The sequence below is a fragment of the Nyctereutes procyonoides genome, unplaced genomic scaffold (assembly GCF_905146905.1).
Source record: "Nyctereutes procyonoides isolate TBG_1078 unplaced genomic scaffold, NYPRO_anot_genome, whole genome shotgun sequence".
NCBI classification, from domain to species: Eukaryota; Metazoa; Chordata; class Mammalia; order Carnivora; family Canidae; genus Nyctereutes; species Nyctereutes procyonoides.
Genome location: NW_026575126.1, coordinates 46,403,341 through 46,415,434, shown reverse-complemented (window position 1 = coordinate 46,415,434; position 12,094 = coordinate 46,403,341). Strand labels below are relative to the sequence as shown.

Here is a 12,094-nt window from a genome sequence, read left to right as displayed (position 1 = left end):
GGTTGGATCCTCAAGTCTTCCTGGGTCTCATTTTTACAGTCTGTACAATGGGGTCATTCTATCACTGTAGTCTGTGGCTCTCTTAAGCAGGAAGTGAGCACTGATATTAACTGAGGCTCCTTAGTAGGCCTCCTGCTCCCAGTGCCCCCTGCCCAAAGCCCTTTTGCTTGTGAATTAGTTTGCTTGATCCTCACAGCATCCTGGGAGGGAGCTGGTTTAATTTGGTCCATTCCCCAGGTATGCCCTCCTGATATGAGTTAGAATTACATCTTGGATCTAGGAACTTCCTACCCCAGGATCCTTTTCCCTTCTGTCCAGAATGGCCCAGTCCCCTGGGCTGGCCCCCTGCTCTGTATAACTTCTCTGCCATCCTCTGCAGGCACCATCAAGGTCACAGCTGATTCAGCTGTGCTGGGCTTCCTCCTGCGGGACAAGCACGAAAAGACAGGGAACAGCACCAGCGTGCACAGTGTGACCTGTATCCTCACTCAGAACAGCAGCCAGGCTTTGCCGAGAGAGCTCTGGCTGAGAGGGCAGCTGCAGGCCCAGACGGGGAGCCTTGGGGGCCAGGCCCGGCTCCAGGCTGATGCAGCCAGCCTGGCTCTGGGTGGCATCTGCACCTGGGGCTCTGGGCATGGCCAGCTCTCGGGCCACCTAAGTCACAACATCAGCACCTTGGGTGAGGCAGGTAGGTGGGGTGGACAGGGCCAAATGCCATCTTCCCCGAGGGCTCCTGGTTTCTGAAGCCAAGGGGGAGAAGTGAGAGGGAAACCTCCAGTCCCCAAATCCACCTTCCAGCCCTATTTCCTTCCCCTGCCAGCTTCTCCCAGTGTTTCCATTTCCCAGGGGGGTTTGTTATTCATCTAGAACCCACAGTGTGGGGACAGCAGTGGTTACTGAGTATTCACATGCTTCCCAGGCCAGCGGCAGATAGCCCCTGTGGCCAGCCCCTCCCCTCCCTCCCCTCCGCTTCTCAGGCTCCAAGGCTGGTCCAGCAGGGCCTCCAGAATATGCTGCTGCACCACAGTTAGGAAATAGGACATCCTGCAGCTCTAGCTTCTTGGGGACATTTCAGTAAGGCCTGGAGAGGCCCAAAGGTACAGCAGCCAGGGGAGAGGGCAAGTTCAGGCTCCCCCACCCCATGCCTCGCCCTGGAGGGGTTAGAAATGGGAAGGGGACACCAGTCCTGTCACTTGCTGAGTGGCACCTGGTGAAATCGCCACTTCTGTGGATCAGAAATGGTTTACTGGTGCCACTTGCCTATGGTTCCATCTGGTAAAAGGGGAGAAGTGGGACCTGAGGTGCAGGAGTTTGCCTCAAGGCCTGGGGACCCTGCAGAGAGAGGGAGCGCTGACAGCGACCTGCACCCCCGCCCCACCCCCGTAGCCTACCCCCAGCTCCCCCATCTCCGAGGTCCCTCTCACCCGCAGGACTCCCGTCGGAGGCAGAGATGCACCTGTCACACACCCATGTGGCCTCCAACCTCTCCGCGAGCCTGGCCCTGCGCAGTGCGTGGGGTCAGCTGGACGCCGCCCTCAGCCTGGACCGCCCGGCCCCCGGCGCCCCGGGAGGCCTGCTCCGTGCCCGCCTGGCCCACAAGGTGCCCAGCCTCAGGCACTGGGGCCTCCCCTCCTCCGTGGACGGCCGCGGCCACTTCCAGGTGGGGGGGCAGGGGCTGGGCACGGGGCCCCCAGGGGTAGGGGTCCGCGGGGCACCCACAGCTTCGCTTCTGCGCAGAGCGCGGGACACCGCGTGGCGGCCGGGCTGACCGCGAGCGCGGACGGGGAGCAGCTCCACGTGGCCCTGGAGGCGAGGGCGCAGCGCGGCCACCACGGGCTGGCCCTGCGGCTGCAGCACGGCCTCTCGGCGCTGCTGGGCACCTGGCCTGCGCGACTCCAGGTGAGTGGCCCGCCCGTGGGCGCACCGAGGCCCCTCGGCCTCCCCAACCTCAGGGCTGACCCGGGGGCTCCAGCCTCCCGCCCAGGGCCCTCCCCGCGTCCGGCCCTGCCCGGGCCACCCTGGCCCCTCCCACCCAGGTCAGCCCCCTCCCTGTCACCCTGGCCCCTCCCACCCAACCCAACCTCTTCCCACCCAGCCAAACCCCCTCCCCTGCCACCCTGGCCCCTCCCCACCAGCCCGGCCCCTCCCCCTGGCCCCTCCCACCATCCCCACCTCTCCCCTGCCACCCTGGCCCCTCACCCAGCCCAGCCCCTCCCTGCCACCCTGGCCCCTCCCACCCAGCCTGGCCCCTCCCTTGCTACCCTGCCCCTCCCCCATCCTGGCCCTTCCCCTGCCACCCCGGCCCCTCCCACCCAGCCCCACACCTCCCCTGCCAGGCTCTAGCCTGGGGGAAGAGGCCTCATCTCCCTCTTCCTGACAGTGGCAGTGGCTGTCAGCATGCCCTCCTACCTGCCCTGCTGGTCTCCGCAGGTCAACTGTACTGGGGACACCTCGCCCACCCAGTTGTCAGGACTCTGCTGGGGGGACTTTGCCAGGCAGCCTCTTGAGGTAAACGGGTCTCTGTCATAGGTGGGCTAGTGGTGACAGATGATGGCCCAGCCTAGGTAGCTGTAAGCTCTCCTGGGCTGGGGCACAGATGGACGGTGGGTCCTTTCTATCGCAGGGTGATCCGTGGCTGCAAGGCCTGAGCACAGGGCCCAGACCCGCTGAGCTCTAGCAGGGCCCTGTGGCTCCTGGACCCCGGGGTGAGCTAGACATGGGGCACCCATGGGGCTGCCTTAGACCTTGTCAGTGCTTCTCTGTGGGCAGCCGAGTGGGCAGCTGGTTGCAGGCCTGGCCTGGCTGATGTCTGTGGCCTGATGGCAATGGTGGTGGGGCACACAGCCCAGAGGACTGCCTGGGGGAGGAAGACAGAGGTATTTCTGCTCCTGAGACCTGCTGGCCTGGCCTGACTATGTGCTGGCATCCCCTGCAGGAGCTGGGTCACTTTCCCGAGGTCACACTGCAACCTAAGCAATGGGAGGGTTAATTAGGAGAATAAGGGGGTCAGGACTGAAGGGGTTTTAGCCGCTGGACAGAGGGGTGCCTTCCCTGCATGAAATTAAGGATGGTGTACGTTTGCCCCAGCATTGGTGGTATTATCCCCGCCCAGGGGAAGAGGCTGTGAGCAGCTCCTGGTTCTCTCATGGGAGTGCAGGCTGGCCCCCAGGTCCTGAGAATACACAGCCCAGAGGAGTGGTGACTTCCTTTTGGGGCATTAAGAAGGGACACACCCCAGACAAGCCACATGAGCAAGGTTGAGACTTGAGACCCCATCGTGGAAATGGGAGAGTGCTCGGGGTGGACCCACAGACCTGCCTATGGGGAGGGGACGTCAGGGACCCTGAGATGGTGAACTTCGTGACTCCCTGGGTGGCCATTTTCAGCTCAGGGAGAAGCACTTCGCAAGAGTATAGCTTGTTCACTGGGTATGTGGGTGGCCCGGGGGCTGGGGGTTCCCTTGACCACCCAGGCCAGGCAGAAGGCGAACCGCTCCTTGGTGAGGTATTGCAGGAACAACTGCTCAGCCTCACCTTGCTTTTCCTGGGGGCAGGATCTGGCTGTGTTGTCCTTGAATGGCTCCCTCCTGGTCCACCCTTGCACGGCCAGCCTGGAGGCTCAGGTATCTTCTGGGGACACCTTTGCCCGGGCCCACATCCACACAGCCTGCGGCCACCACCATACCCACCTGGACACCAGCCTCCAACACGCATGGCCTCCACTTCAGGCGCTTGGGGTTGCCCCCAACAACCATATCCAAGTGTCTGTGGGGGGACACAAACCCCCCAGGGCCAGGCTGGCGGTGGCCTTGGGCCAATGCACCCTGACTGCTCATGGGGATGTCATTACTGAGGCCAACACCACACACGCCAACTGGACCCTGTCCGTGGTGAATCGCTGTCCCCCGCTGGAGGTAAGCCCCCTCCCCACCCATCAGGGCTCCCACCTCCCTCCCTAAATTACTAACTTCTTACACGTCTCCAGCTTGCACTCAGCATGAAAATCTTCCATCTTTTTGCGGTTGTCACCTGACTTTGGGGATGCATCTGCTACAAAGCTTTGAGCCAAAAATAGGACCCAAACTGAATTGTCTTCCTCTCTGGGGCTCAGGTTCATTCTTTTCTTGTGATCTCACTTATCCTGCCCTGGGGATTAGGGGTCTAGAAGTAATAATAAGAATACTAAGCAGTAACCTGATTTTTGGGAGCCCCACCTGCTGAGTGCTCTCTAAGGCTCCTTAAATCCTCACGCCCACTAGGAAGGTGCTGCTTGTATCCCTAGGCCTAGAGTCTAGGCCCAGAGAAGTTGGGGAACCTGAGTGGAATTAACCCCATTGCTCCCTCTCGTTCCCATCTTCGGTCGGTGCCTCTGTGTGGGGCATGTCGTCAGCCCCAGAAGCAAGTCACTTAGGCTCCCTGCCCTTCAGCCAATGACCATAGATATTGATGCTGAATTTCTAATAGCCAGTGCTTTCTGGGTGCCTGGCTCTGGTCTGCAAGTCAACAAGTATTTTTTTTAAGACTTTATTTATTTATTCATGAGAGACAGAGAGAGGCAGAGACATAGGCAGAGGGAGAAGCAGGCTCCCTGCGGGATGCCCGATACAGGACTCGATCCCAGGACCCAGGGATCATGACCTGAGCCAAAGGTAGATTCTCAACCACTGAGCCACCTAGGGGCCTCAAGTCATAAGTATTAACTCATTTACATTCCCAGTGACTTAGGGTGCTGTGATTAACCCCCATTTCTGAGATGGGTAAACTGAGATTGCAGGTTCAGGAAGCTCAGTGAGGTACCTATGGTATCAGTCACTTTGCAGAGGGGTGTGCTGGTGGAGTTGAGGCTAAAGGGTGACACTGCCCTCTTCCCGGCTGCGCCCATCCCCAGCTCTCCGACCTGGGCTTCTGCAGCTGCCCTTAGATCCAGCCGCTTCTCATATTCCAGGCAACAGGCCTCCCGCAGGCTCTGCGCTCCGAGGGCAACCTGAGCTGGAGCCCCTGCGAGGTCAGTCTGGCCACGGGCCTCCGCAGCGACGACGGAGATGCCCACCTGCAGCTGACCCGCACCTGTGGGCCCCAGACCTCGGTCGTCGGGCACCTGGCCCACTCCCTGCCCCTGCTGGGCCGCCTGGGCCTGCCACCCAGTGGCACCATCAGCCTGGCCGTCCAGCCACGGCCTGCCGCCCGCCGCTCCCTGGCCCTCCAGCTGGGGCCATGCCAGCTGCAGGGGACGCTGGAGCAGCGCACTGGCAACCGGAGCACGTGGATGCTGGCCTCTGAGCCCGGCTGCCCGCTGCTGGAGGTGCGTACGGCAGGCCAGTGAGGCGGCCGGAGGGGCCTCCTGAGCCCCTGCCAGGGTGAGGCCTGAGCCTGGCTGGCTCCTTCCTCCTGGCGCTTCCCAAATTCTCTCCCCAACACTCGATTCCTCTCTAGTCTCTTACTCCCACTTGGCAGATGGGAAGATCGAGGCCGAGAGCAATGAGAGTCAGCGCTGTGCAACAGAAGGACACAGACTTGGAAGTGATGAATTGGTCTTTTCAGTGAAATTCTGAGTGCAGGAAGGGAAATGGGGGGCACTGTCCTGAGCTGACAGGGGGGACAGACATATCTTGGTTTCATAACCTGTTAGAAACCACCGGCTGGGCTTTATCTGGGCCAAAAGCTGGTCTCAGAATTATCCTGTGATATTTGGGGGAGGGAAACCCGACTCTCAAGAAAGGGAGATGCCGAGTCAGACGAAACTGGCATCTTTGTCTGAGTAGGACAGGCCACCCTGCCAGTCTCCTTGTCTCTCCCTCCCCCCTATTTTTTTTTAAAAGATTTTATTTATTTATTCATGAGAAGACACAGAGAGAGAGAGAGAGAGAGAGGCAGAGACACAGGCAGAGGGAGAAGTAGGCTCCACGCAGAGAGCCCGATGCGGGACTCGATCCTGGGACCTCGGGATCATGCCCTGGGCTGAAGGCAGATGCTCAACTACTGAGTCACCCTGGCGTCCCTGTCTCTCCCCTCCTGATGGAGCTTCCTGGGGGTAGGGACGGAGCCGGTCCCCTTGGCATCCCTAAGCACTCACAGGTGCTCTGTCACTATCAAGTCAGTGCACAACTGAGCCACCAGAGCGTAAAGCATCATGGGAGCAGCAGGCCCACCCACTTGAACTCTAGGATGATGGAAAACCTCTGTCCTTTGCTGTCCAGGACGGCAGCCACTAGCCACGCAGTGGCCACACAGAGCCTGAGCACTTTAGTGGTGCTCACCTGTGCAACCAAGAAACTGAATTTCTCCTTTTCCTTCATTTTAATTTGAATGGAAACAGCCCCATGCAGTTAGCGACTATCCTGTTGGAAGGCCTCGATTAGAGGCACAGACCCATCAGATGCAGACCTCAGCTCTGCTGGTACCTGCTGGTACCCTGGGCTTTCACTTTGCCTCTCTGAGCCTCAGTGTCCCCATCTGTCATATGGAGCCAGTGATTTCCCAACTCAGGCCTGGGAATCGGCTGGAAAGAGGTGGTTCCTGCAGAGCACTTAGCGTGAGGCTGGGTGGCTACTAAGTTTCTACACTGGATAGTTGCTGTGTTGCTGTGTGTTGTGATTGCCGCTGTTTTGTTGTTACCGGGATGGGGGGGTGAGGTGAGGGAAGCACAGATTGGGGGGCTGGGGGCTGGAGGGAATTGAGGGTGGCAGCTGGAGAATCGGACTCGCTCCTGACGTGGGACCTCCCTCTGAACCCCCACTCTGGTCTGGCAGGGTCTGGGCCTCCCAGCAGGGACACAGTTCAGCGGCTGCCTGCAGGCCGCAGGTGGGAAAGCTGAGGTGGCAGGGACCCTCGCATCGGCCAGTGGGACAGCCTCCCTGACCTTGACAGCTGTCGTGCACCAGTCCGAGGCCACGCTTCGAGTGAAACTGAGTCACACGCTGTCTGCACTGCAGGCCGTCCCCCCAGAGGCCTTGCTGACCGTCCGGCTCCAGTGGGAGGCCAGGCACCGGCTGGGTCTGGAGCTGCAGGTGGGGGCCTGTGAGCTGCAGGGCAGTGGTGAGCTGCACCTGGACCACGGGCTGCAGTGGCGGGTGCTGGCCGAGAGCTCCTGCGAGGCTCTGCAGGTAGGTGGTGCGGCTGTGGGAGGAGTAGGTCCCAGGGTCTCCAGGGGGGAGGGCAGGGGCTTTCTTTGGAGGTTCACTAATTGCTGAGACCACTCAGCTCTGAAAATGTAGCCATGAATCAAGCAGAGGTAAATGCCTGCCTAGGGGGAGACCGGCAATCCCCGGCACAAATCAGCAAATTGCAGACTACAGTACCTAGTGATAAGGACTACAGAGAGGCAGAAAGTAGGAACGGGGGAGTGAACGGCAGGACAGATACTGCAATTTTTATAAGTCGGTCACGTTTGGCCTAAAAGACAAGATGGTATTTGAGCAGAGACTTGAAGGAGAGGAAGGAGGAGATGTGTGGATATCTGGGGAAAGAATCTTCTAGGCCAGGCCAGTGCAAAGGCCCTGAGGCAGAGGCAGAGAGGAACGGGCTTTTGCTAGGACCAGGGTCAGCACACCCTTTCTCAAAAAGCCCACATAGGATATATCTTGAGCTTTGCAGGCTCAGCAGCCTCTGTTGTAAGTACTCAGGCCGGTGGTTATAGCACAAAACACTGTAGACAAGATATAAACAAATAGGTGTGACGGTGTTCCAATAAAGCTTTATTTAAAACAACAAGTAGCAGACTGGATGTGGCCCGTGGGCCGTAGTTTGCTGACTCCTGTTTTATGAAAAGCACGTGAGGTGTGGGAGAGCACTCACACTCAGGATCCTTTGCGGAGGCTGAGAGGGAGGCCTGGGTGGAAGTTTGGGTATGGGAGTGCTAGAGAGGGGGTGGGGGAGCAGGGTGGCCCCTCTGCTTGTGTCCTGGGTGACGAGAGGCCTGGGGTTGCTGTGCCCTGTGATGGGGAGCACAGTGGGCAGAGGGGGAGGGTCAAGGAGGCGTCGCTGACTCAGTCCCATCTCTGACGTGTTAAGTGTGATGCCCAAGTGAAGGCGTCAGGGGCAGCTCTTGTGGTCAGGAGGTTGGTTGTGGTCTCTGCCTCTCCATGGTCCCCCCAAAAGCCACGAGACTGGCTGAGATGCCCATGGGGTGGGTGGAGACTGAGCTGCAGCATAAGGGAGCAGTCCCGGGTACCGTACCGAGAACTAGCCAGGGAGGAGGAGAAACCCTAGGGAGGGAGGCCCAGAGGCCTGGGAGGAAGGCCTTCCAAAGAGGGAGGAGGGGTTAAGGGGTCCAACACCCGCGACAGGCAGGTGGATGTTTCAGCAAGGCCTGTGGCCTCCCACCTTGGAGGCCTGGAAACACCAGACTGAGCTGTGGCTCTGCCCCCTGCTCTGGGGGGCCTTAAGCGAGTCATTTGTTGCTTTCTGGGCCTCAGTTTTATCACAAAGTGGGGTGTAAAGACTCCCACTCTCAGGATTAGTTAAAAAGGCACATACCCGATGCCCAGCGTTGCCCAATGCGCAGTGGGTGCTGGAAAATCAATGTGTCTTTCCCTGCCGGGCGCTAGGGCGAGGAGCCAAAAGACACTCTGTGTACCAGCCTTGCAGCCACTTTTCTGGAGGGAACAGCTGTCTGGGTCTGCCCGGGGAGGGAGAGATGGGGAGACGGGAGTGAGGAGGGCTCTCCAGCTTCCCTGGCTGCGAGACTCTTGGGCAGGTTGGTTCACAAGACTGGGTTCTGTTGGCTGCAAAGATTTGGGATCCCTGGTGATCTGGGGACGGCGGGGAGGCAGGAGGGAGGAGTTCATCAAAGAGTGGAGAGCAACAGTGGGGCCCTGGGGTGGGGGGGGCGCTGAGGACTTTAAGTCACAAACCCTCTCCTAGAAAGATAAGGCCCCATTTGGCAGCCAGATCAAGGGGACCTTGGGACCCCCGATGCCCGCCTTGAACCCTGTCCTGGTTAAGAGCCCTACTTCCGTGGCTCTCTCTAAACCCCTCCAGGCGCTGGGGGTCCCGGGCCGAGTCAGCAGCTCTGGGGACGTCGTGCTGAGCTCCGTGGCTGTGGACGCCCAGGTGCTGGTCGCTGTGAACAACAGCACGCTGCGAGGGGTGCTCATCCTCAAGACGACCGAGGTGAGGGCACGGGTATCGGGGTGCTTGGGGCCGCCTGGGAAGGGGTGCTGAGGCCTGAGAAGCACTGGACACTCTCCTAGCTCCAAAGAGACCCTGGGAGATGGAAGACTCGAGACCCAGACGTGGAGGAATGAGGCTTCCAAGAAGCAGCCTCTCGCCCCATTTCCCTTGGTCATTTGCTTTGAAAAATAATTTTTTTTTAATGAAGTACAACCCGAATATTTTGTGAGTGCGGACATGAAAAATGCTCAGCTTGGTGAGATTTTTGCAAACCAAACACCACCCACCTCCAAGCACAGAAGGTGACCAGAAGCCCCTGCGGGCTCCCTTGCTCGTCGCAGCCACATGCAAGGGCCCTCCCCCCGACACGAGTTCCTGAATGTCACATCTGCAGAAGCACACGGCACATTCCTTTGCACATCTGCTTCCTCTTGTCCAACATCACGTTTGCACAGGTCGCCCTGGTGGCGGGGTTGGTCCAGCTCCCGCCTCTTGGTTTCAGCTCAGCTCATTGATCCCGGGGTTGTGAGATCGAGCCCCACGCTCGGCTCTACGCTCAGCGTGCAAAGACTTTCTCTCCCTCTCCTCCTCCCTCCTCCCCTCGAATACAGGAGTAAACCTTAAAAGACAGAGGGAAAATACTCATTGGGTTTGTGGGATTGGCCCATGCCTCACTGTCTTTTCCACTTCACTGTCGTCTAGTAACCCACAGGCTGTGTGTCTCACCAGTCCTCCATCCATCCGGGGGCGTGCTCCCCGCAGCTGCCCATGGGGGGATCGCCAGCTACTGATTAGCTTTTGGGTGGCGTCTTCTTTCTACTGTACATCGTGTTAGTTAACTGTGCACCTATTTTATTTTGTTGTAAAAATTTTTTATCGTGGTAAGATACATATAAAATTTTCCATCGTCACCATTTTTTTGTTTAAAGATTTTACTTATTTATTCATGAAGGAGAGAGACGCAGAGACACAGGCAGAGGGAGAAGCAGGCTCCATGCAGGGAGCCCGATGCAGGACTCGATCCCGGGACTCCAGGATCACGCCTGGAGCCAAAGGCAGGTGCTAAACTGCTGAGCCACCCAGGGATCCCCCCATTATTTTTAAGTCTAGAGTTCAGTGGTCTTCAGAACATTCACCTTGTTGGGCAACCATCCCCACCATCCGTCTCTAGAACTCTCTTCATGTTGCACAACTGAAACTCTGTCCCCATTACACACCAACTCCCCATTCACTGCTCCCCTGAGCCCCTTCTACTGAGCACTCTGGGTACTTCCAAGAAGTGGAATCACACAGTGTCTGTCATCCCGTGATTTTCACTGAGCATCACGTCCCCAAGGTTCATCCGCCCAGAATGTTCTTCCTTTTTACGGCTGAGTAATACCATGTTGTAAGGACAGACCACTCTGTTCATCCACCATTCATCCTCCGATGCTCGGGTTGCTCCCGCCCCTTGGCTGTTGTGAGTAATGCTGCTGTGATCATGGGCGTGCAAATGTCTTTTCAAGACCCCGCTTTCAATTCTTACGGATGCAAATGTCCAGTGTTTGCCTATTGCCAATACTGCTGCCTCGAGCACTCTTGTCCGTGTGTCTTAGTGAAGAGGGACCGAGTGGAATTGCTGGATCGTAGGGTGTGCGTAGGTCTGTTTGATTTTAGCGAGAACCGCCTCACCTTCCAGAGCTCCCCGGATGCGTCACTAACCTTTAGGTGACTCAGAAGTCCATGCCATTTGTCACCCTGGGCGTGCTCCCCGCAGCTGCCCACGGGGAGATCGCCAGTCACTCTGCGCATCGTTCTGCGAGCACCATTCTGAGTGTTTCGGGAGTTTAGGTGTTTTTTTCTTTCTGTTGCATCCCAACCTCCAAGGCGTGTCCTTCTCAAACATTCCGTGGGTCCCTCCCTGTACCTTGCTGCAGCCTTTCTTTCTGACGTTCCTCTCGCGGGCTCCTCCCCCGGTTAATTTTGCACTCACCGCTGACTTTATATGAGGCATCCCAAATGCACTCACTGCATCTGGTGGAAATTCCTCATTTTTCTACAGGGCAACGGCCAACAGGAGGGAGAGAAGGAGACTTGATTGAATGAGCGCTTTATTTTCCCCTCCGTGGGAGAATCTGGCCATCTCCCAGGCGCTGAGTCTCTGTTTCTCTTGCTCCATGGTAGAGCCAGAGGCAGGTGGATGTGTTGCTCACGCACAGCCTGCCCCGACCCGGCCCCTTGGGCCTCCCAGCCCGGGTCCTGCTGGAGCTGGCCACCGAGAGCCACGGGCGCAGCTACCGACGCACCCTGCGGGCCGGAGTGGATGGCAGACAGGTGAGGGGCTCTGCGGGTGGGGCCTCGGGGAGCCCGGGGTGGTGGGGACAGTCCAGCCCCGCGGTCCGGGTCTCACAGTCGTCCACACTGACAGGTGTCTGAGGAGCTGACGTTCACTCGGCAGCCAGAGCACATGTCCCTGGACTACACGCTCCAGCACAACATCCCCACGCTGCGGACGCTGTGGGTGGAGGACAGTCTGAGCCTGCAGGTCAGCCCTGGCGAGCCCCCGTGGTAATAGAAACCCACGCACGCACATACGCATTCATTCAGCAGATGTTCTTGGAAGTACGGCAGAGACAAGGGGGTGGTGGAGGAAGGTTCAGACTTCCCTCTGAGCCTCAGTCTCCTCCTCTGGAAACTGGGGGTAGCACTCCTCTCCCTAGCCTAGCCACGCCCCTGGGACCGTTACCCACTCTCCTTTCCCAAAACCTCCCCGCAGACCCCGTGCTTGTCCAGGGCGGGCTGGGCCAGTATCTCACTCCATGCCCCGAAGCTCCCCCCATTTCTCCCTCTCCGGGCCCCCAGACCTGCAGATCCATCTGCATGTGCATCCCCCACCGCTTGGAGGCCTGGCGGGCACCCCTGACTCAGTGTGCCCAACCCTACCCCCTGCCCCATCTCATTTCCCCATCTCGCCAAGTGGCACCTCGTGTCCCTCCAGCAGCACA

At 58.7% G+C, this 12,094-nt stretch overlaps 1 protein-coding gene across 1 annotated transcript in view; it reads left to right on the top strand.

Annotated features, from left to right (window-relative positions):
* LOC129519850 (uncharacterized) overlaps positions 1-12,094 on the top strand; it is a 123,652-nt gene that overhangs the window by 79,976 nt on the left and 31,582 nt on the right. The window contains 10 exon segments of the mRNA XM_055340682.1: positions 380-688; positions 1,431-1,660; positions 1,738-1,899; positions 2,431-2,508; positions 3,554-3,913; positions 4,945-5,301; positions 6,749-7,102; positions 8,979-9,110; positions 11,274-11,423; positions 11,518-11,634. Of these exon segments, the coding sequence (XP_055196657.1) occupies positions 380-688; positions 1,431-1,660; positions 1,738-1,899; positions 2,431-2,508; positions 3,554-3,913; positions 4,945-5,301; positions 6,749-7,102; positions 8,979-9,110; positions 11,274-11,423; positions 11,518-11,634 (2,249 nt within the window).